The 23,989-nt window shown below is 36.8% G+C and overlaps 3 protein-coding genes and 1 non-coding gene across 4 annotated transcripts; 1 reads left to right on the forward strand and 3 right to left on the reverse strand.

Annotated features, from left to right (window-relative positions):
* Window positions 1-3,204: 3,204 nt before the first annotated feature.
* On the reverse strand, window positions 3,205-5,089 carry LOC147298773 (Pentatricopeptide repeat (PPR) superfamily protein). Its single transcript, XM_086245903.1, has one exon. It carries the CDS (start codon window positions 5,083-5,085, stop codon window positions 3,553-3,555), a length of 1,533 nt encoding a protein of 510 aa, XP_086102029.1. The 5' UTR covers window positions 5,086-5,089; the 3' UTR covers window positions 3,205-3,552.
* A 105-nt stretch (window positions 5,090-5,194) lies between these two features.
* On the reverse strand, window positions 5,195-5,267 carry TRNAK-CUU (transfer RNA lysine (anticodon CUU)). Its single transcript has one exon. It is a non-coding gene; the product is annotated as a tRNA-Lys (tRNA).
* Window positions 5,268-5,513: 246 nt separating this feature from the next.
* On the reverse strand, window positions 5,514-9,894 carry LOC147298775 (cytochrome B561, amino-terminal protein). Its single transcript, XM_086256381.1, has 7 exons — window positions 9,587-9,894; window positions 9,058-9,113; window positions 8,081-8,961; window positions 7,675-7,870; window positions 7,388-7,573; window positions 6,182-6,558; window positions 5,514-5,909 (listed from the first exon to the last, which is right to left on the reverse strand). Exons 1-7 carry the CDS (start codon window positions 9,763-9,765, stop codon window positions 5,766-5,768), a joined length of 2,019 nt encoding a protein of 672 aa, XP_086112507.1. The 5' UTR covers window positions 9,766-9,894; the 3' UTR covers window positions 5,514-5,765.
* Window positions 9,895-16,640: 6,746 nt separating this feature from the next.
* IVD (isovaleryl-CoA-dehydrogenase) lies at window positions 16,641-23,268 on the forward strand. The gene is made up of 14 exons (XM_086240981.1): window positions 16,641-16,873; window positions 17,271-17,412; window positions 18,110-18,234; window positions 18,317-18,361; window positions 18,497-18,545; window positions 18,672-18,781; window positions 19,822-19,898; window positions 21,136-21,186; window positions 21,288-21,352; window positions 21,939-22,093; window positions 22,189-22,229; window positions 22,319-22,373; window positions 22,496-22,552; window positions 22,844-23,268. The coding sequence occupies exons 1-14, from the start codon at window positions 16,766-16,768 to the stop codon at window positions 22,988-22,990; spliced, it is 1,227 nt and encodes a 408-aa protein (XP_086097107.1). The 5' UTR covers window positions 16,641-16,765; the 3' UTR covers window positions 22,991-23,268.
* The last annotated feature ends 721 nt before the right edge of the window (window positions 23,269-23,989 follow it).

The following is a 23,989-nucleotide window of genomic DNA, read 5'->3' on the forward strand; positions in this document are numbered from 1 at the left end:
CGATAAAACGCGCCACTTTTTATGTGAAACCTTTTAGTGAGAAATTAACGCATACTACAGTCTACATCAGTCTGTTTTTTATTTTTTATTTTGGTCTCAGTCTGCTTTTTTTGGTAGAAGTAATTTTAATTTACAAAAACATTTTGTTTTTTTTTTAATCTTAGGTTTTGCATTGAAGGGGTTAGTGTATTTTTTGGAAACTGTATTGTTTTTTATTTTTTATTTGATTTTCTATTTTACAATTTTATTCTAGAAAGATATGATTGTTTTTGTCGATAAATTGTGTTAGAAAAGGATATTTTAAGTAATTCCATTATTTATGAAGCCTCTATAATAGTATGAATAGATTTTTAATGACAATTAATTGTATGTTGGGTTTTATTATTATTTCATTATTTCAATGTTACTCATGTGATTTTAACTATTTTAATACTACCTTGTGATTAATGTTATGTCCGTTACAATTTACAATTTAAGTACAAAGTCCAATGTTTGTTTAATTTTGTATTGTTAATTAAAATGATTAGAAAATGACACTTATACCCTACATGTGAGGAGCATATGAGCCCTCTTTTATTTCAATTGCACGAAATTTGATAATATCCATGAGGTATTATTAAAAAATATAAAACCAAAGGAGTAATAGTGGGAGCAATTGATAATATTCAGTTCCTTTGTACACAATATTCAATCGTAATAATTGATGTTGTAATTTCTAATATTTTTATCTTATCAAATAGCAAAATCCTGCATTGCTAGACTTTGTCTCAATCATTTTACAATATATATGTTTTAGGTCGGACCAAAAACTCAAATGAAGCATATGAAAAGAATAAAATAAAAGTCAGTCTTTCCTAGCATTTGAAGGGTATGTTAATATGGTTTCTAACGACATATAGAGTAAACCTAACCCTATTCACAATTTCACTCTCTCCACGATGTTTCCTCTAATTAAACGGTTGCAATCGCTCCCACTTCTCTATTAGGGGGAAAAAAAAACCTCGACAAAGCAAAGTTATGATGGCGAATTCAATGGTGATAAACTTGAGACTCGGTAGTGTCGTTAGCCACAATGTCCTTGCTATTAATAGTGTAGGCCACAATGGCTAACCCAAAGCATCTTAATGGGCTGGGTGGGCCCAATGCTAACTGAATTTGTAGTGCAATTGATCATAACATCTTCCACATGTGATCGAAAAATAACACATTAATAAGAGTTTCGACCTTCATTTTAAAATTATTTAGTTTTCACCAATATCTCAAAATGTTTCCCAAATCATCTCAATTGTATCTCAAAGTTAATTTAGGAAAAATATATTTTTACAGTATTGGACAATGTAGTATGGAATTGCCAAATTATGTACATTAAACATATACTTATTCCTCATACAAATAACATGAAGGGTATGAAACATTCTTTGAGTGACACTACACCCTAAAACATATTCATAAAAATTTTGTGTATTCATTTAGATATCTATAGTTAGAGTTCACTTATTATAAGCATGTTAAAAGATTATTGTTTGTCATTAGGTTTAACAAATTTGTCACACTAATCATTGTCATCAATTGACTTTGACTCTTTTGTGTAATACCCATTTCTTAAACATTTCATGTTTTAAAAGGTCTATTGATTTTAACTACTAAATTTCAATAACTTTTTAGTTTAGGTACCAAAATTAAATAGCATTTTAGATTAGGTATTAGTTAAAAAGTCAAAAAAATTAATAAAGTAAAATGTATTAGAATTTACATATATTACATCACATGCCACTACAATAAAAAAATAAAAAAAATATTACATCACAAATATTACATTAATTTATATTATATTGTATTTAAAAAAAAATTAATCCAGTCACAACTTAACTGTGACTGTCTTGGTAAATTGAAAGAGACAACTCACACCACTATATTATATATTATTTTGAGTAAAAGTATTATTTTGACCTCTATTTATACTATATTGTAGTATAATTTCTCTAAAAAAAATTCAATTAAGTCACAACTTAACTGTGACTGTCGTTCAGTCACAAATAAATTTGAAGTTGTGAGTGTCGTACAGTCACAACTAAATGTGAAGTTGAGATTACATGCATTAGCAAATTTTCAAGATAATATAAAAGTCTCAAGGGCAATTTTGTCAAAACCTTATAAATTTTAACTAACACTCATCATATGTGAGCCAAAAGATAAAAATGTCAAATGAAAAAGGCTCAAATCAAAGGGGCCAACATATTTGTGACCTAATCTAAAAAACTACATTTAAATTTGGTAGTTCAATTGAAAAATTATATGGTCTTCATGCTATACCAAAAAATTATTGAGATTTGGTATTTAATCATAATTTTCTATAATTTAAATATATGCTTGATTATTTTTTAATTCATATTCAAGTGTTCATGGGTTGATTGTATTACGTTAGTGTTTACATTTTGAGGGCTTTAAACTAATAAGGGCTTGAAGAAGTCTGACTCGAAAACTAAAGAAAGCCTTTTATTATAGCTATTTGGTGGAGAGAAAAACTTATCTATAACAGGGATAGAGGTTGATTTGGTATCCCAATAAATAGATTTTATCTTGAAATTAGAGAAATTATTATGTGATAAAATATAAAAGCATAGGTACTGTTATCATGTTATTGGATTGAGATACTAAATCAGTTATATCCCAATTGCAGAGAAGTTCTCTCTTTGATGGAGGAAGTATGTTTCCTATTAGAAATCGGATAAATGTCGTTACCAAAAAAGAAAAAAAAGGCTCTAAGAAGGATGATGATTCCAGGTGATGATGTTGACGCATAGAGGAATTGGCAATAGTCTTCAAATTGGTTGCGGTCTCTTAGGGTGTTTAAGCTTCTAGAATCAAGTTTATGCTTTATTTATTTTGAATATCAAATATTCAAATGGGTGGCGCTCTCTTAGTCCCTTTTAGCCTCATTTGGAATGCTGAATAGGACTACACGGAATAAGATGGTATCCTATAAACATGACATGACATGACATGACAGCCCAGGATAGGCTAGTTTCACGGTGGACCACCTTTGAGCAGGGAATAGAAATCCTTAATTAATTATTTGGAACTATACTCCAAAGTGTGAGTCTTGTTCTCAATTCTTATTAAACTTACCAAATATACGACAATAGACAACTATCCCTTTTAATTGCTTAATTATGTCAAGTCTCGTCCTCCAAACAAGGTCATTATGTTCCACCCCTGGGGGGTGGCAATTTGTCTTACACTTACTAACAAACCAGCCGAAGCTCAATTTAAGAAGTTCAATTTGTCTCTTCTAAGTCCCTCCTACACGGGATTTGTAAAATATCGTCGTTGACATTACTTTGATCAATAATACTAGGGACACCAACTCACCAACTGATGTGGCAAATGATATTTTTTTATGAAATCTCTGATCCAAACACAGCATTGAAGGAAGTTTTAGCAAACATTGGCGCTTGATTCCAGCTGCATGTGCTATATCATTTCATCTAACATCAAGGTGCCTGTAACATACACTCCCCGACTAATTCATTCCCCACAAGTTGCCCATCATCAACAGCAGTTAGACCAAACTAGGCCTGGAACTTTGGAGGCATTCCTCTCATCCAGCAATCTTCTCATTCTCTCGGCATCACTGTACCTTCCAACACCGGCAAAGATGTTGGACATAAGCACATAGTCACCTCCGTATCCTCTCTCCATCTCCATTATCTTCTTTGTCACCCTCTCACCCATCTCCACATTACCATGAAAACTACAAGCACCTAAAAGCGTCCTCCAAATCACAGCATTAACAATATTGCAAGGAATCTTCAAAGCCATCTTTTCTGCTTCTTCTAATCTCCCTGCCCTCCCTAGCATATCTATTAAACACCCATAGTGCTTGATATCTAGTGCAATTTCATACTCACCCACCATCTTCTCCAAGAAGTTGAGCCCCTCATCAATCAATCCTCCATGACTGCAAGCATTCAAAATACTCAAGAATGTCACTCGATTCGGTTTGAGACCAACTTTCTCCATACTTCTGAAATTCTCGACGGCTTCTTTTCCCATTCCATGCATTGCAAACCCAGATATTATAGACGTCCAAGACACCAAATTCTTCCTCTGAGTAGATATCTCCTCAAAGAATCTTGATGCACTCTCTATGCAGCCACATTTTGCATAGGAGTCCATAAGGGAATTCGTGACACGCATGTCAGACGCATTAAATCCTCTCTTCTCTCCATAAGCATGAAGTGATTGGCAAATCTTAAGATCCCCAAGAACCGAAATGGCTGGAAATATTGCCAGAAGCGTAATCTCAGTAGGTTCAATACAATCTTGGACAACCATTCTTCGAAACAAAGCCACAGCTTCGCGGGGCTGATTCATGCGCGAGTACGCATCAATAATAGCAGTCCCGGACACAACATTAGGGGCAGGCATCTGATCAAAGAGAGAACGAGCCAATTTAAGCTCACCCCATTTCGCCAAACCAGTTATCATAACGTTCCAAGTGACAGAATTCCTCTGGGGCATATCGTAAAACACGTGGACAGCAAGGACCAGAGACCCACAAGCAGCATACATATTAAGCAACGCAGTTTGGACGTAGACATGGGAATGGAAGCCCAGTTTGAGAGTGAGGGCGTGGAGTTGGGTACCAGGGGAGGTGGAGTTGAAGGCATTGCAGGCGTGGAGAAGGAAGGAGCAGGTGAAGGAGTCAAAGGAAGAGGGCCAAGGAATGATGGGAAAGTGGCAGAGATGGTGCTTGTAGAAAGTGAAGGCTTCGTGAGGGAAGTAGCCGAAGGAGTAGCAGCGGAGGAGTGTGTTGAAGAGGAGAAGATAAGCAGAGGTGGAGTGGTGGTGGTGGTGGTGGTGGAGATGGTGGAGTAAACCAGAGGTGAGAATTTGGGAGTGGATTTGTTGGGTGGCTGAGCGGCTTGTTGGGTTTTTGAGCAAGAGAGAAGCCAAGTGGCGTGGGTGGTGAATATGGGTTGGTGTTGAAGAGAATGTAGATGAAGTAAAACAAAGGGTTTGAGGAGGAACTTGAGGTACAAATGTTAAACTCAACCTCAACCTCAACCTCACCACCCTCATATGTTCAAATGAAGGATGACTCACTAACTCAGTGTCTTCATGTTCAGGTTTAAACTGTAAAGCAAAACAGAAACAAGAAGGAGGAAAAAAATGCAAATTGCAAATTTAACGCCCACCGTGGGGCTCGAACCCACGACCACAAGGTTAAGAGCCTTGCGCTCTACCAACTGAGCTAGACGGGCTACTTGTTGAACTGGGACCTAATCTAGTATAAGACTTATTCAAAATTTATTTTTATCTAGCAACTAGTATACCGTCGCTTGGATTGGATGAAGACCAATATATGTACGGATGTACCCCATGTAGATATGCCTATGTATCAATGACAAAGAGGAAAACAGGATGAAAATTTTGAGGTTCATAATTGTAAAGTTCGGAGAAAAAAGGACCATGAAAATGGCTGATGACTGTCTCTTCTCCTTAATCTTCTAACTGAAATTGACGAAGAATACCACAGTAATTTTACTTTTTGGAGTCATAATCACTTTTGTTTTGTTATATTGGAGGAAATTGAATCTTGAACTTATCCCTCACCACTTGGGCTAACCCCAAAGGCTTATGTCTGTCCTATCAGCATTGAAACAAAAGCCTTGATGAGCTGTTGATATGCTGGTTCATGTCATCATGTGTATTGTTGGTGATGTATGCAATAAGAAGGCAATTGCAAGGAAATATTTGGTTCAACAGTCTCCAGTTTCTGAATCCAGAACAGGGAGGATGCTCAAGGCTGAAGAACTAAGATGCAAACCCCGAACAATCCCTCCATATCCAACCTTAATCCTGTGGCACAGAAGCAATATGGAATCCCAAAGTGCTGTCATTCCCTGAAATGAAGATCATACCGCTTTGTCAATTCAATCAATACAACAACATATACCAAATACAGGGATTTTGTATATTGATGGCACAATAAATATTCTCACATGTGCAGGTATGAGTAAAATTTTGTTGGCATAATAAACAGATCAGATGACTAATAAGAAAGCAGCAATGTAGAAGAAATCAATTTAGCATAAATGTGGCATTAATCATTATGGATATTTTGGCCTTCTCTCAACTGATGATAAGCCAGCATATACTAAAAGTACCCACCCACCTGAAGAGAAAATTGCAATTTCTTATCCCAATACAAGGCGAAAACTGGGGGGCTTTGCCTTCCAACAACAAGTACACAAGCTCCAGGGTGAAGAGCAGAAGGGACACCAGATACAACAGCTATGTACTTCTCAGGAAACCTTTCTTTTGGAGGTAGGACCCCCAAAAATAGGGGATTTTTGCTAGAACGAGATCCAGCATAAGATGTAGGATCTACATGCAGCATCCACTTTGGGTGCTCCAGGAAAGCACAGAACAAATACAAGAGTAAGTGAGAATCAGTTGGCAGCTCAAGAGTCCACTTCTTGTTCTTTTTATCATATACCTCTCCACTTCCAAGATATTCATAATTCTTCAAGCAGGTTCCTTCAGCAAGCTCTGTGAAACTCCCCAGGAAGGAAACCAAGTTTAGATTACACAGGCAAATGATGTCCATAATATCTATTTACAATTACTGTAGACGTAAAAAAGAGGCAGGTTTATCAGCCTCAAGCTTTGATTTGGTGGGATAGTTCTGATATAGAACATGGGAATTAAATTAATATTTATTACTGCAAGCTACTTTCACAGTACTGTAGTACGAGTACTTGAGCTTTCTCAAACTCTAGAGGTAATATTTGCTTTGCGCAATGGGATTCTAGGAATTTCATACCCATTTCTTGGAATGGAATTTTACAAACCCATAGACTGTAGCATCCCCATTTCAGTGTTTGGAAACATTGGGAATGAAAACGATGTTATCAAGACACCAATGGGATCTTATAATTGGAAGCATAAATAGTTGCTAATATCATTTATTATAAAGTTAAAACTAAAAGATGACTGATGGGAATGGGAAACCCACCTCCTCCTTAGGAAATGCAAAACCGCCATTTCGTGGGTTCAAACCCACCTTCTTTATCAATGCAAAACCAACATATTCCTCTCATACCCATTCCCAAGTGTCAAATCCGCGAAACAAAGGCTTCAAGAAAGTGCGATGCTTTCTATCTGTAGGAGTGTACCAAGAAACCTACTGGCGTGAGGCTTGTAGTTAATTAAATTTGGTCACTGTTTTCTGAATTTCCCCTTTTGTTTGAAAAGATATTTTCCCAGTTTTCATAACCCTTAGACTAAAAATCCCCAATCTGAGAACTTTTCTCCTAGCCATCCTACACCAGGTACCCACAGAAGGTGATACACAGTGAAAAATTAAGATTTTAAGTACCTCGAATCCTTTGTACTGTATATTCTGCTCGAATGCTGCTTTGTGGTAGCAAACCTTTAAGCAACTCTCCCTTCATCAATGCATGAAGCCTCTGGTGTTCAGTGATGGCATCCACACACTCCTGCATAATAGGGACCAATGGATTCTGCTGTGGGGTTTGTTGCAGATTGGCTTGGGGCGGCTTGGCTGCATATGATGGAAAGAATCACATTAAAAAGCAAACCACATAATGAAACTAGTCAAGAAAAATTTAAATGAAATGTGATTATAATTGAAGAGCAACTTACGGGCGGAAGCATCAATAGCCTGGACCAGAGTAGCTCGTAATTGATGCATAAGTCCATCTTCATCAAGAGTTAATGTCGGCTGCCATTCCTTAGTCCTATCAATTGAAGACACAGTAGCAGTTCTAGTAGTTGGTAAATCACTTCCAACTTGACTAATTGTGATTGATATCCCAAGTTTGGCAGCTGATTGGATTACCTGTAAATTTAATAATTCTATAATAATTAAGTATTAATAGGATGCACTTTATACAGAAACAGGTACCATTATTAATCATGTCATCAGATTTCATCTTCTACAGACAAAACATAACACTTTTTTACCAATGAAAAAGCAGCCATAGCTCATGGTAAATATAAAAAGACGAAGAAGGCGACAGAGGAGAAGGTGACACTGATGAGTACAAACCTGAGTATGACTGGTTTCGATCTTATTGAGTAGGGGATTAAGCACAACCAAAGAAAACCATTGCCTGAGGCCGTCACGCCACTGCTCAATTTGAGGATAGATGCCCAAATGCTCAAAGGCATTAATAGATTCTTCCATGGACATTGGTGGAGGAAGCTCACCCTCTCCTTTCTTTGGAGGAGTGGTGAACTTCTGGGAACCTGGGGACATCCTCACAGGCCTCAATGGTGTACTCCTAGTAGTTCCAGATGTATTAGCTGAACTGGGACTGGCTACACCAAAGCCTCTAATGGTGGGTGGTGGAGTTGCCAGTTTTCCTGCCGATTCTGTGATTTTCTCACCTACTTCTGCCAAGAACTGTTCAAACTTTTCTTCAGACATTATCTCTCTTGCAGAGGCTCGCTTACTTGACCAAGGAGAGGAGACCACTGAATCTACTCCAGGTGAATTCTGAACAGAAGACAGTGGTGAAACAGCTCCTGGGACAAGATACAAAGAAGATGAAGAACCGGGTGATTTAGAAGGGCTGCCGATAGACCCCATCTTATTTCCTCCACTACTGTTTAACTTATCTGTGCCAATTCGAGACAAACGATTTGAACTGATGATTGGCTGATGAAGTGGAACTAGGACATCTGAAGGGGAAGACATGTGGGGTTTAGACTTGGGAGGTTTTTTTGAAGACTCAGATACAACTTGTTCAACCTTTGGCTTAATTCCCAAAAGTCCTAGTTGACGATTTGTAAGGCTTGTTTTATCATTCGTTCCCTTGGAGGGTGGCACAACAGCAGCATTTCTCAGTGAGATGGCTCTGAAGAGTGCAAATAGAGTTCCCAAAAATACTACGCTCACCACGGTATGTATCACTTTGACAAATAAATCTGCAGCACAAAGCAAGACGTTTAAAACAAGCTAGATCAATCAAAGCATCTAGTTGAAACCAATCAAAGTTATGTAGATTGAATTTAACAACTTACAGGCAGCCTCTTGGGAAAGATTTTTGAGCTTCAAATTGTCAATAAGCTCGTTTTCCCTTCAACAATTCAAGTCAGTGTATTGTGTGAGCCACATAGAACATAGAGCCAAAACCAATTTCCATGAGCAAGATTTAGAAACATAATTCTTATTCAAATTCTTCGTTTGGTAGATAACAAAATATAATATAAATAATTAAAGTCTTCAATTTCTTGTTGGTAATATAAATAATCTCTAACAAGCCATGCACAATTAGTTTGTTCATTTAGGTCTTAAGAAGCCCAAAAAAAAAACCTCAAAATTACAAAATTGAAGTTTCTTTTTCCTTTTCCTTTTATACATTTTCTTAGCAAAGTAATAGACGATTTTTGTTTCCCACAAACCAAACAATGATTAAGCTTCGAAACCCAATTCTTATTTTCCTTCCTTTTTAAAAATGCAAACAGAGCTACATGCCAAAGTGACAAAAAGAGGAAAACTTTGCTTAAACCCTCGTAAAACCCTAGTTTTTCAAATTGAGCCAATGGGTACCTGGAGAAAAGGTAAAGGAAGGCGACGGCGGAGGCGGAGGAGAGGAAGAAGATGGAGAGGAGAGCATGCTTGGAAGGTCGGAGGCTGTTGGCGGTGAGGGCAGCTGACAAGGATGGGTTCTGGTACACCGAGAACTTGGAGGGCTTCGGTGGAGGCGAGTCCTTGTCTCTTGCATCCATGGTGGTGGTGGTGGTGCAGTGGTGCTTTGCTTCTGCTTAGTTGGGTCCAGCTGCTGAGACTGAGAGAGCTTAATAAGTCTCTATTATGAGTTTCTCATGACATCGTTGAGCAGCTTGAGCTTCGCGGGTTTTGGGCGGCATAAGCACCTTCTTTCTCGGTTTGCTGGGGGTTTGAAAAAGAAAAACTATAAAAAAACTAAAAAACAATAACGCTTTTCTTTATATTTTTTTTAGGTCAAATGATATTTTTTGTCTTTACTTTTACGAAATTTTCCCTTTGTCTTATATTTTTATTTTTTGTGAATTTAGTTATATATTTTTAATATTATAGCCAAAGAATAAAATTTCGGGTTTCGAGGAAATTTTTATTGAAATTTCAAAGATTTTTAAATTTTGATAAAAATTAGACGGAAATGACAGAAATTGCTATCAAAATACGAAAATTTTGAATGAAACTTTACCATATGTTTATTTAACATATTATCTACTAAATTAATAAAAAACATTGAATAAACCAAATTATATAGTAGGTTTCATGTAATATAAGATGAATATAATGCACACTGAAAATAAATACTTTTAAATAAAATTAGTATAATAAATAAATGAAATTAGTATATTATTTATACTCTATAATCTATATACTAAACCATATATATTTTATAATCGATACTCTATATTATTTAGGATATGATATATGATATTAGGGTTTAGGCCCTTTAGGGTATTTTTAATTATTTTTTATATATAAATATATTATAGTTTATTGGTTTAGGGTTTAAAAACAATTAAACGAAATTCAAAAACGGCCAAATGAAACCCCAAACCATTTTTTTTTTTTACAATTGCCCAAAGGCCCCAAATCCCAATCAACTCTAAACCTTTTAATTTTTTTTTTCCTTCCTTTTAATTTTTTTTTTCCTTTTTTCTTTTCTTTTTTTTTCTTTTCTTTTTTTCTTTTCTTCCTTTCTTTTCTTCCTTTTCTTTCCTTCCTTTTTGGCTTTTTCCTTTGCTTTCCTTTCTTTTCCCCTGTTAGTCTCCACAGCACTCCACAGCAATCTCCAGTTCTTTTTTATTCTCTTCCTCTTCCTCTTCATCCTCTCTCTCTCTCTCATTCATCTATCCCTCTCTCTCTCTGTCTGCATCTTCATCACTAACCCAGCCTCACCTCTTTCTCCCTCCTCTCTTTCTCCCCCATCTCCCCCCATGTCGCCCCCCTGCTGCCCCCTGCTGCCGCCTTCTCGATCTCTTAGCTTACTGCCAGAACCATCTTTTTCTCCCAAAATCCAGCCTCTTCTCCAAAAACCAAGCCTTCCAAAACCCAAAACCAGCCTCTCTTGCTCCCTCGATCTCACCCAGTTACCGGTCGAAAGAAATTTTGCCAATAATTTCGATAATGAAATTATTCCGAAAAGTTAACAAATATGGGTTTCGATTTCGACACCCCAGAAAATCGAAATTTTCGGAGAAATTTCGCCGAAAATTTTGAAATTTAACACCTTGATTATAGCAACTGACTAAAAATAGTTAATATTATTTAAATTGTTGATGAAAAATCTAATGTGGAAGCACGTGCTTAGCGCATGAGTGACATTTCGAACATTTTAATCCACCTAGATGCCTATCTAAGCATTTACTCGCCCCATTTAACATATTATGTATAACATTAAAAATTCTTGATTTACTAAACTGATTGCGTTCAATAGCGGGTATGGACTTACAAAGGTATCCATGTGGAGTAAGATATCCAAAATGTCACTCACATGCAAAGTACGTGGATTTTCCATCCTAATTTAAACGAGATTAATAATTTGGACGTACTTAATTACTATCGTATTGAAAGTACAGAACTAAAATTATCAAAATTAACAAAATATGACCAAAATGAAAATTTCATTAAAGTATCATTTGGCCTTTTGTTTAAGCAAACAGGAAAACTAACTGCCACAAATTTAGGTCACTAAAACTGTTAGACAATAATCCGATCAAATGTGGAGGCTATAGCCTTTCCCTTAATGGTCTTTCCTCACCTCAACGTGCTGAGGTTATGGCTATCTCTCGCAGACTTCAATTTGTTCATGTTACGAGGTTTGATTCTTTTCATCTTGACACAGACGGGTAAGCTCTTGCAATAAGGTCTCAAAAGTGCGGTGGAGGATTTGGTGGTGGTTGGACACCTTTTGGAGAAGGTTAACAACATTTTGGCACATTCGGCGATGAACAAGCTGGAAGAGGCTAATAGTATTTTGGCATAGTTTTCTTCTGCTACTTTTTGTATGTGATAGAATTAGAGCATCTAACCCAAAACCAATTGGCAATGGGTGAAGAGGCCCAACACTTATAAGCACATATGCAAAGCTTTAGTTTTCCGATGTGGGACATTGCTCTACATTACTCTCAACAGTATGTTCCATGATCATACAAAAGATAGTCAACATTGAAGTGGCATCAAAATTATGTGCTATTGCCCTTTTAGGTTGACTCTTTGAATCTTGACAAAAAAAAGTCAATCAATGTTGATTGCTCTAAACTAATTTCATATGTACTCATATTGGATGGTATGAAGTACGTATGACTACTTGGTTTAACACGTGAGTGAACTTGCTGTGATACCATGAAGGAAATTGAAACAACAAACTCAAAACCAATTGGAAATAGGAGAAAAGACCCAACACACTTATACAATGCTGTAATTTCTAACGTGAGACAACACAGTCCACATATTTACAATTCGTGCTAATTTATTTTGTAGTTCTCATTAAAAGATTATCTTTATAAAAAGATCTTATTGTGATTAATTAAATAGATAAGAACAATGAAATCAGAATGATAATTAAATGGTTAAACCGATGTGACCATATTTCGCATAAATGATTCTTAAAAGGCAATGATGAGCCAATAATCATTTAGTCTAATGGGTAATCTTCTCTTTGTGGGAGAAAGCCTTGAGTTCAAAACTCATGGACCACAAATCCTAGATGATTATTCATAAACTTAAAGATGAGATGGATAAACTCTTATATTTTGACCCATTAATCCTTATCAACTTAAGCTTAGGAGGACACGAGTCACAAGTTAATTCTTATCAACTTAAAGCTAAGAGGACACGTGTCCTTTCTAATCCGTGGTGACCTCGCACAACGTTTTAAATTTTCAATTGAAGTAGTAAAAAAAGAAAGTTGTAAATGGTTTCAAAGGACTTAGTGTAACAATGCCGTTGTGTTAATGCTTGTTTTTTTTTTTTTTTAATCCAGTCGTGTTAATACTTGTCTATATTTAGGTTAATCTTATGTTTCATTCTATGTATATTTTCTTTTTCGCCCACTTCCTTCATTTTGTGGATTTGTATAAAGTCAAAAGGACTAATATAAGAGACTAATTATGTGAAACTGTTTTATAAGAACCCTTAAATTAATCCAATGACACATATCCAGATATCAATACCAATAAACTATTTTTATTCACCAATACCAATTTTATTAGAAATAATTACTCTATACTACATCTTTACAATGGTTTTTAACTTCTAATACAATAATTATTAATATATAACAATCAGGTTAGTTTAACTGCATGTCATTCCGTTGACTCTAACTGAGTGGGCTGTAATTGCCATTTATTTCTTATTTTTGGTCTTTCTCTTTCTTCTCTTTTCCTCCTCGAGTCTCTCTCTTTCTCCCCGAAATGTCTTTGAAGATCGGACTCTCGCCGTCCGGCGAGAGTAGCCGGCAGTGTGGGTCTCATCCCCTTCCTCTCTCTTCCTTCTCCTTTCCCCAACCTCCGATGTCTAGCATCAAGTAGATCTAACAGATGGTGAGGTTCATTCGATCTTCTCCGATTCGATTCCTAAATCAGCGAAAATGAACAACGCTGATGTCTAGCTCCAAGCAGATCCAGCAGATGGAGGTTCATTCGCCAAAATAGTTTTGGGTTATTTTGATTTTGAATTGATTGAGATTTGGTTATTATTTTGATGCAGTTTCAGTTCAAAGTTTCAGTTTTCTTATGCAGTTTCAGTTTTTCGATGTACTTTCAGTTTGCAATTTCAATTTTCTGATCAGTTCAATTTCAATATTTTTCAAGTTTACCCTTGTGTTTTGTTGCATGACAAATATAAATGGTTTTAAATTTTGTTTTGGACATACCATGCTAATCAATTGGTATTTTCCGCTTTTTTGTGTCCTTTTTTGTCTTTGTGTCGCGTGTTTTCTATTTGGGTTTCTGGGGGGGTGGGCTGCAAGTAAGTAGAAGGTGGGTTTTGAGTAATTATTTTTGTTTGGATGCTTTTGGTTAATTTAAAAGGTTGTTAGTACCTTATAATTAATGGACTCATTTTATTAACCAAAAACTCATTTTAAATTACTAACTAATAAAAAAAAGCTTCACCCAAACCCATTTTATTCCTCGTTCTTTTTTTAACATATCCTCTGACGAGTTCGCCACATATCCTCCTAGGGTATCAAATAAGGCTTGTGGAGACTACATGTTAGGTTTTAACTATGAATCCAAAATCTCATAATTAAATCCTAACATAAACTCGACAAACTAAGTGGAAGGAGTAAAATTTCAGTTTTAAGGAAATTTCTGCTGAAATTTCGATTTCGACAAAATTAGACAGAAACGACTAAAATTGTTATTCAAATATAGAAATTTTGAATAAAACTTGACCATATGTTTATTTAACATATTATCTACTACATCGATAAAAAAATATTGAAGAAACCAAATTATATATTAGGTTTCATGTAATATAAGGTGAATATAATGCGCGCTGGAGGTAAATACTGTTAAATAAAATGAGTATAAAGAATAAATGAAATTAGTATATTTTTTATGCTTTATAATTTTTAGACTAAATCTTAATACTAAATCCTATATACTCTATAATTCTATATACCTTAATACTCTTTATACTCTATAATCTATACACTAAACCTTATATATTCTATTTTGTTTAAGATATGGTATAGGATATTATTGTTTAGGCCCTTTAAGTATTTTTAATTATTTCTTATATAGAAATGTATTAGGGTTTAAAAACAACTAAACGAAACACCAAAACAGCCAAACGAAACACCAAAACAGCCAAACGAAACCTCAAACTTTTTTTTTTCTTTCAAATTGCCCAAAGGTCTCAAATATCTATCAACCCTAAATTTGTTTTTTCTTTCCTTTTCTTTTCTTTTCTTTTCATTTTTTTCTTTCTTTCCTTCCTTGCTTTTCCCCTGTGACCTCTCCACTTCTCCAGTAGTCCAAACTTCCAGTGATCCAGTCTTCCCTATCACCTTCTCTTTCTCTCTCCGACTCTCCCAGTCCCTTACTCCCTCTACTCCCTCCTCCCTCCAAGATCTCTTCTCTCTCCTCCTTGATCTCTTCCTCCCCCGATCTCCCTTTCTTCCTCTTCTCCGTCCCCGATCTCTTCTCTCCCTCCGACGATGGGTGGCTCAATCTATCTCTTCCTCCCATATTTCTCTCCAGTCTCTGCCTCCGATATTTTCGCCAAAATTTTGAGAATTTCAACAAAATTATGGAGATTTCGCCAAAATATTCTAAATATTGACTAAAATATTTTAGTATGGTGATCAAATCTCCCCCTCCCCAGAAAACAAAATTTTCCTCCTTGACTAAGTGTCATTGGATTAATTTAAGAACTCATATAAAATAGTCTATCACAATTCTTCATAATTAGTTCTTCATATTAGCCAACCGGACTCATAATAGAGTATGTTCAAGGAGGAAAATTTCGTTTTTTGGGGAGGGAGAGATTTTATCACAATACCAAGATAGTTTCATCAAGATTTCAGAAATTTTGGCGAAAATATCGGAGGCAGAGAAGCAGAGACCAAAGGGAAAGATGAGAGGCAAAGACCGGAGGGAGAGAGATTGGAGGCAGAGAGGGGAGGAAGAGGCAAAGCCGCCCGTCGCCGGAGGGAGAGAAGAGATCAGGGAGGGAGATGGAGGGGAGAGAAGAGATCAAGGAGGGAGGATGAGTGAGGGATTGGGAGAGTCGGAGAGAGAAAGAGAAGGTGAGAGGGGAGACTGGGGTACTACCGTACTGGACTACTGGAGACTTGGAGAGGGTCGGTCACAGGAAAATAGAAAGGAAAGAAAAAAAAAAGAAAAAAAAAAGTTTAGGAGTGATTGAGATTTGGGGTCTTTGGGTAACTGGAAAGAAAAAATAAAAGGTTTGAAGTTTCATTTGACCGTTTATTAAAATTGAAATTTTAATTAAAATTTTCATTGAAACCGAAATTTTAGTCTTTGAGTATGTTATATTAACATACAACATATATAAAATAATGTTAAAGGTTTAAAAAAATTGCAATAAAATAATGCTATAAAATTTAGAAGTCAAAACCAAAATTTTAAAAAGTAAACAGGATAAGGGAAGCCAGCATGGAACAGATGAGATACCACATTGTACATGTGACCTTTCCGGGACGTGGCATGGCGGGATCCGATTAAGTAGAAGAAGTTCTCATCCCCTAAAAGGAACTGGATCCCCTGCCTTGCTTCCCTGCAAGGCAGGTACCATGCTCAAATATGAGCCCTTGACACTATGTCTTTCAAAGGCTCAGATTGAACCTGGTACCAGCATTGCAGGGAAGCAAGGCAGAGGATCCAGGTCCCTCCTAAAAAACTGTGCTGTGCCCAATTGTAGTGGAGAAGAGATCGGTTACGTGTCTCAGGACTTGATTGGCTACTGGCTAAGATGCTGTTACTTAGCAAATCGCATGCGACCACGGCATCAAGCTCTCACCAGGTGGAGCTCATGCAATCATGCTCCACTCCCCATGTAATTGCGAATTTGATTAATTAATTAGTCCCTTCTTATTAGTATTAGCAGCAGCTAATGTTGTAGACACAGTGCCAGTGCCAGACATCTTCTTCTTTTTCTTCACTCTGAAAAACTCTCTCGCTCGCGCTCTCTCTCTCTCGCTCTCTCTCTCTCTCTCTCTCTCTCTCTCTCTCTCTCTCTCTAACGAAAAAGTTAGTGAATATGCAAAGGCTATTTTCTGCAAGGTCTACATGTACTGCGATTTTCAGAAATCAGAGAAACCGTGCTTCCTTTTCTACCGCTTTACTCTCCGATGATACTCAGATTCAGGTCTCTCCATCCCTCTCTCTATATATATATATGTGTGTGTGTGTGTGTGTCAGTGTGTGTATAAGTGAATCAAGTTCACAAGTAAGAAAGAGCATTAGACTGTTAATGTTATTTTGCAATTTTAGCGAAATTTGAAGAAAAATCATAAAAGTTACATTCAGGGATTGAAGTGATTGAAGTGATTGTTCAAGTAGAGGATTGAAGTAAATTACAGTCATAGTAGTAATTTTCTTTTTAATTGAAGTAATCAAGTTGGCAGCAGGAGCAGAAAAATCAGATTGGTCCCGGATAGAATATTAGCCCCTTCTGGTAATTGAAGTAGTCAGTAATGTTTTCCAGCGCTATAACAATTTTGTTATAATTTCTGTGTTTTGTTTTTTGAACATAATAAATGCAGTTTAAAGAAAGTGTTGGCCAATTTGCACAAGAAAACATTGCCCCTCGTGCGGCAGACATAGACCGAACAAATAGTTTCCCTCAGGAGGTGAACTTATGGAAACTCATGGGAGATTTTAACCTTCATGGAATTACTGCACCAGGTACAGTTTAAATTCTATTGGAGATTAGTTTGTTTTAATTCGTGTTTGTGTAGAGAGGCAATTCTGGGTGTGAATGTGATGCTATATGCTTGTGGTCTTTATTTTATGAAGCCTCTTTTTCTTTATTTGGCCCTTTAGTTGATGAAAAAAAAAAAATGGCAGTTATGGTTCTACCCGCAAGTTTTTTGGCCTTTTACGGTCTTTAGTTGCATAATACTTCTCTAGTTATATAAATATATGTAATATGGGATGCTGTAAGATAGGTGAATAAACTCGTCCAAAGAATGTTAATATGTAGCATGTGTAGGCTACCTCATCCCGTTTGTCATCTGAAATGTCCAGCCTATTTTGAATTGGGACATGGAACTTTTGTTCCGAGTCTATGATATACTTTATTGGCAATTCATGCAGGATGCAGCCATCTTATTATAGTTTACAGAGTTTCATTTTCAACGGTTGGTGCTGAGTGGCTTAATATTCATTCAAAAACTGTTGTAAACTTATGGGAAAGTCATTTAGATTTGTTTGGTAGGATGAGTAAGATATGAGGGGACTAAAAGAAGTGGGAGGAAGGAAAAGATATCAATGCTCTATTGATCTTTTTGGTAGAAGGAAATTTCTAAAAAATGGAAACAGTGGTACTTATATTATACTTCATTTTCATGCTTTTAAAACTTGACTATTGGCTGTCTTGTAGAGGAATATGGAGGGCTTGGCCTTGGTTACTTGTATCACTGTATAGCTATGGAAGAAATAAGCCGTGCTTCAGCATCTGTTGGCCTCTCATATGCTGCCCATTCTAACCTGTGCATCAATCAATTGGTAAACAAAAGAATGAGTTCATTTGTGACAATAATTGTTGGCATCTGATAAGTTTTAACTCTTGTTTTCTTTTTTATGGTAGGTGAGGCATGGAAATCCTTCTCAGAAACAGAAGTATTTGCCAAAGGTTCTACTTTCATTTCATTCAATATTATGTTTACCCAGTGTAGTGCTTACAATTTTACTGACATGATTAATTATAGATGAGACATGACAAGTTCTGGATGATTCCACTCATTTTTGTTGTTCTTTTGTTGTGAAGCTTATCAGTGGGGAGCATGTAGGGGCTCTTTCAATGAGTGAACCCAATGGTAATTATGCGTACTTCTTCACTTATTTCATCTTGAATTTAAAGAGATTCTGAGTATTATTTAGTTTTTTAATTTTCCCCCTAAGGTAATTAGGCTGATCTCTCTCTCTCTCTCTCTCTCTTCTAGCTGGTTCTGACATTGTTAGCATGAGGTGCAAGGCTGACCGAGTAGATGGAGGTTATATCTTAAATGGGAACAAGATGTGGTGCACCAATGGCCCTTCTGCTCAAACATTGGTATATTTGTTAGAATTGATTTCCGTTAGCTATGCATTTCATCATACTATATTCATTGTATAAATAGTTTTTTTTTTTAATTGTCAATATAATGTAATGGTATGACTTGGATGAAGGGTCTTTCCATCTTTCACAAATCTGTAGAAATTATTTTTTTCGCTAAAAATTTGGGATATTTTACCCATATGCTATTCTCTCTCTCTCTCTCTCTCTCTCTCTCTCTCTCTCTCTCTCTCTCTCTCTCTCTCTCTCTCTCCCTCCCTCCCTCCCTCTCTCTCCCTTCCCCCGCCCCCTCCCTCTCCCTCTGTGGGTGTGTGCGTTGCAAGCACATGTGTTGTTTATAGTGTATGGCCTGAGTAATTGGATATTAACTCTTTGTAGACATAGAAAACTGTTTAATACATCTCTCTCTCTCTCCCTCTCTCTCTCTCTCTCTCTCTCTCTCTCTCTCTCTCTCTCTCTCTCCCTCCCTCCCTCCCTCTCTCTCCCTTCCCCCGCCCCCCTCCCCCCTCCCTCTCCCTCTGTGGGTGTGTGCGTTGCAAGCACATGTGTTGTTTATAGTGTATGGCCTGAGTAATTGGATATTAACTCTTTGTAGACATAGAAAACTGTTTAATACATATATGCAAGAGTGGAATATGTCTAAGTTAATTCATGAATCCTCCCAAAGATGGTCTCATAATGTAGCTACAGCAGATGTGGACCTGCTTTGGTTAAGATGCCAGTGTGTTATACATGTAAAGGACTAAATTTTATTACTAATGATTGCTATGAGACACAGCTCTCCTTGATATGCATGCTATAGTATGTCACCCTATAATTACTAACATTTATGTTAGACCCACATTCATTAAGGGTTATGTTTTAATGCTTGCACCCGTGCTGCATTTTCAAAGCTCTTTGTCAATTTAACAAGTTACTAAAAACACTGCATCTGTATGCATATATCATGTCTAATATTTATCTGGAGTGTATTCATACAATTCATATGTATTTATGTATGTGACATATCATTTAACTGATATTTAGAGTTGGATCAGGTTGTTTATGCAAAAACGGACATAATGGCAGGCTCAAAAGGAATCACAGCATTCATCATCGAGAAGGGAATGCCCGGGTACTTGCATTTATCACACATTTATTTTCTGTTTAAAACAGGTCATACATGTGCATGAGCAGATATGTCAATTTAGGTTCTGTCCAGTCCAAATGTGGCCAAATAGATGGGCATTAGTATGAGCTAGACAATGAGTGCTTGTGAAGCTCAAACTTTTGAATCATTAAAAGAATTTTACCAAACTTTTCTTGGATATGATTGTTTACTTACCAAGGCTCATGCAACTGTACTAGGGGTTCAGTGCATATTAATTTAAATAAGAGTGCTTCTATTCCGAACCCCTTTATGCGTGTTCAGTGCAGGGGCTAATATGTCAATTTAGGCTTCCCCTAGTCCAAATGTGGCCAAATAGATTGGCATTAGTATGTGTTAGGCAAGCAGTGCTTGTGAAGCTCAACTTTTTGCATCATTAAAGATTTCTATAAAACGTTTCCTGGATATGATTGCTATCTTACCAAGACTCATGCAACTGTACCAGGGGTCCAGTTCAACTGCATGCTAATTTGGATAATAAGTGCTTCTATTCCAAACCCCTTTATGCTCATTCCACCCACCTACTTTTTTGTCCCACCCACCCTTAGGAAAAAATTCCACATTACTCACAACATTCCCCAATATTCCAAAAAGAACAATTTCTGGCTTCTTACATGTAATGAGACATTTCTCTTTTCCAGCAAAACACAGTTTGACGTGTGTATAGGAATGACTCATTACAAGAAAAAAAGTCCTTATACATGAATCATTTATGATTTTCTGGTGAGGACGAATAGCTCCTAATATGTAAGGAGCCAGACATTTTTCTCCCAATTATATACTAGACTAACCTTTTTCTGTTGCCCATAGCAGCAAAGCTGCCATGGCAGCACTATGGCCTTACTGCCATGGTGATGCTGCGCCATGCCCTGGGCAGCCATTGTGGTAAGATATATATATATATATATATATTTTTTTTTTTTTCAAATAAAAAAGTATTTCCAACCAAGTCTTTACAACCCCTCCCCCCAGAACTGTGTGTGTGTGCATGAGTGTGTGTGCATGTGTGCGTGTGTGTGTGAGAGAGAGAGAGAGAATGGAATGCTTTTTTTTCATCTATTCTTAAATTATCCCAAGAGATCTAGGTAAAAGAGAATAAAATGAAGTCTGCTTGCAAAGACAAGACAGCAAAATTAATAACAAGATGCAAGAGGAAGTTCTTGGAATCCCTCATTTTTCTGAAGTTATTTATGCCTACATGCAGATTCAGCACTGCTCAGAAATTAGACAAACTCGGCATGCGAGGAAGTGATACGTACGTATGTCTGCAATGCTTTAAGTGAAATTATGCATATCAGAGGCCATCCTCTCTGCTTTCTCTCTTTTTTGTTCTAATAGTGACAATGTTATGAGCAGATGTGAGCTCGTCTTTGAGAATTGCTTTGTACCAGAAGAAAATGTTCTTGGGCAGGAAGGAAAAGGTGCAGTGATCCTTATATTTTACTACCATTATTGGAAGGAGATCATTTGGATCTGTTGCATGTTATATTACAGCATGCAATGATATGTTGCATGTTATATTACAGTATGCAATGATATGTTGCATGATTAGGACCTGATTGATCATATATCTTATGGCTTAATTTTGAACCTTCTGAGTTTCTGTTTAGTATTAAGGTTGTCAGAACTTACCTTTCGAGCAGACAAAGTTTCCATGGGACTTATTCTTGTGTCACTGTAACTACTCAACCAGACTCGTGTTGGTAATGTATGATGAGTTTAACTATGCTAAGAGTTCTTTAACACCACTGACCTCCAACATTGTCATCTTAAGCTATTGGAAGGACTTCCTGCTTGTCGAGGGAATGTAGATACCATTGACATTTGAATAATAAGTGGCATCTTTGGGAGGTTTTTACCATTTATCCTATGCACTTAGTGCTGGTAGCATGTGTGTCTTCTGTTTTCATGATTCTGGTTCAACTGTTTACCAAAAAAAAAAAATTATGCCTCCATCGGACATCAGGCATCACCTAACCATAACATTGTTATTGCTCTTTCTTTCAGGAGTCTATGTCATGATGTCAGGGTTAGATCTGGAGAGGCTTGTTTTAGCGGCTGCACCTGTGGGTATTATGCAGGCATGTATGGATGTCGTCCTTCCTTATGTTCGACAGCGAGAACAGTTTGGCCGTCCAATTGGAGAATTTCAGTTTATACAGGTTCATTGTTTTTACATAAGTTGGCTTGCTGTTTTCTAGCTCCTTTTTGTATGTCAACTGTAGCCCTTATGCTGTTAGCGGACTTGCAATTACAGGGGAAAATTGCTGACATGTATACTTCTTTACAATCCTCAAGGTAAAGGGATTTGATTCCTCTATGCACTGCTTTAATTTTCACTTGGTAACAGAGTTAACCACCCGTTTCTCTCTCCCCTTCATATTCAGGTCCTATGTGTATTCTGTTGCTAGGGATTGTGACAATGGAAAAGTTGACTCTAAGGTGCTGTTGGGGTTTCTGAATTTTGTTTCTTCAATTTAGTTTATGATCTCATCTTACCATTTGGAAAAAACAAAATGCTTGAACTTGGGCAAACAATAACTCTTGTTGATTCAAACCTTTAGGATTGTGCTGGAGTTATACTATGTGCAGCTGAAAGAGCCACGCAGGTAGCTTTGCAGGTAAAGATTCTGCACTAATTTCATTCGAAATTTGTCTATTCAAACATGAATCTCATTCAAGCCAATTAACTTAGTTTTAGTTGGCTATACAAATCATATTCTACGCATTGCTCAAATGTTCGTAATAAAGTTCATAATTTCCATTCACATGATTTTTACCGAGAGATTTGTCATAATTATTGCTGGGTTCCATGTATCCATATGCTTGGAACAAACAGATCAGAACAGGTACATGATAACTTTACATCCCTGTATTGAGCCCTGAACAAGTTTTTGTTTTGAGTGTTGCAGGCTATACAGTGCTTAGGTGGTAATGGTTATGTAAACGAGTACCCAACTGGCCGCCTCCTTCGAGATGCCAAACTGTATGAAATTGGAGCAGGGAGTGCCGAGATCAGAAGGATAATAATTGGTCGTGCGCTATTTAAGGAGCAGTGAGAGATGCACATTTTCATTTGCTAACTCAAATATCTGCTGCACTCAGCGCACTGTTTCCAGGATACTCCTGTTGCAGTCAGGCATTTGAGTTTACTTCACTCACATATTCTGGAATACAAAATCAAGAAAGGGTTATACGGGTAGCAATGTGTAAACTTGTTTATCCATGATAGGAAAACAAATGGCCGACTCTTGGTGGATCATCTTTAAGTAGATTAACCTTACTGGCATTTATTGATACTCTGAAATTGACTTTTCTCCCAAGGGGAAAATCATACTCATTGTCTTTACTCTTTACCATGATCAGAAATAAAAGAGAAGCCTTGCCAAATTGTTGTGTCGTGTTTGATAAAGGAGTTCCTTTTTTTTTTTTTTTTTCCCTTCTAAGCCTCTTTGACAAAGGTGAGGCTTCATAGGTAGAAGTAGAACATTCATCCTTTCATGCCCACGTTAAGAGTTTGTCTTTTGCCATCCTCCTTTTCCCCTGATTTTTTTTTTGTTCGAAAAAAATTATGATAAACTCGTGTATAACTTCTTAAAGAAACTACCCTTTGCAACAAGACTGATTTTACATCAGAAGGCCTTCTCCTCTACAAATGCCTCGACTCCACACTCCATACCCCTCATCTTATTGCTCGTTCTTCAGGTTATGGAGAGAAGTAGACAAAAGGAAACACATGGGTGGAAGAAGTGAGAAATGAGATTTGAGGTTTCAAATTTCAAACCTTTTACGACGAGAATCTTGATATCATGTTAAACTACTAAACCTGAAAGGCTGAAACTATTAGAGAATGAGCTAATACTGTGTTCCAAGCTAACATTGAAATCCTACGGTATGATCGAGTTTTGGTTGAATCCGTATTTTTCTGTATTTCTGTATGACCAATGAAGTCTGAAGCAAGTCAGAAATGAATGTAAAAGATATCCCATTAGATCACTACCTCATGAGGCTCTGAACTAAATCTCATCTGAAGTCAATGCCCCATTCATTGATGTGGT

The sequence above is a fragment of the Dryas octopetala genome, chromosome 1 (genome assembly GCF_963921425.1).
Source record: "Dryas octopetala chromosome 1, drDryOcto1.1, whole genome shotgun sequence".
In the NCBI taxonomy this organism is placed as follows: domain Eukaryota; kingdom Viridiplantae; phylum Streptophyta; class Magnoliopsida; order Rosales; family Rosaceae; genus Dryas; species Dryas octopetala.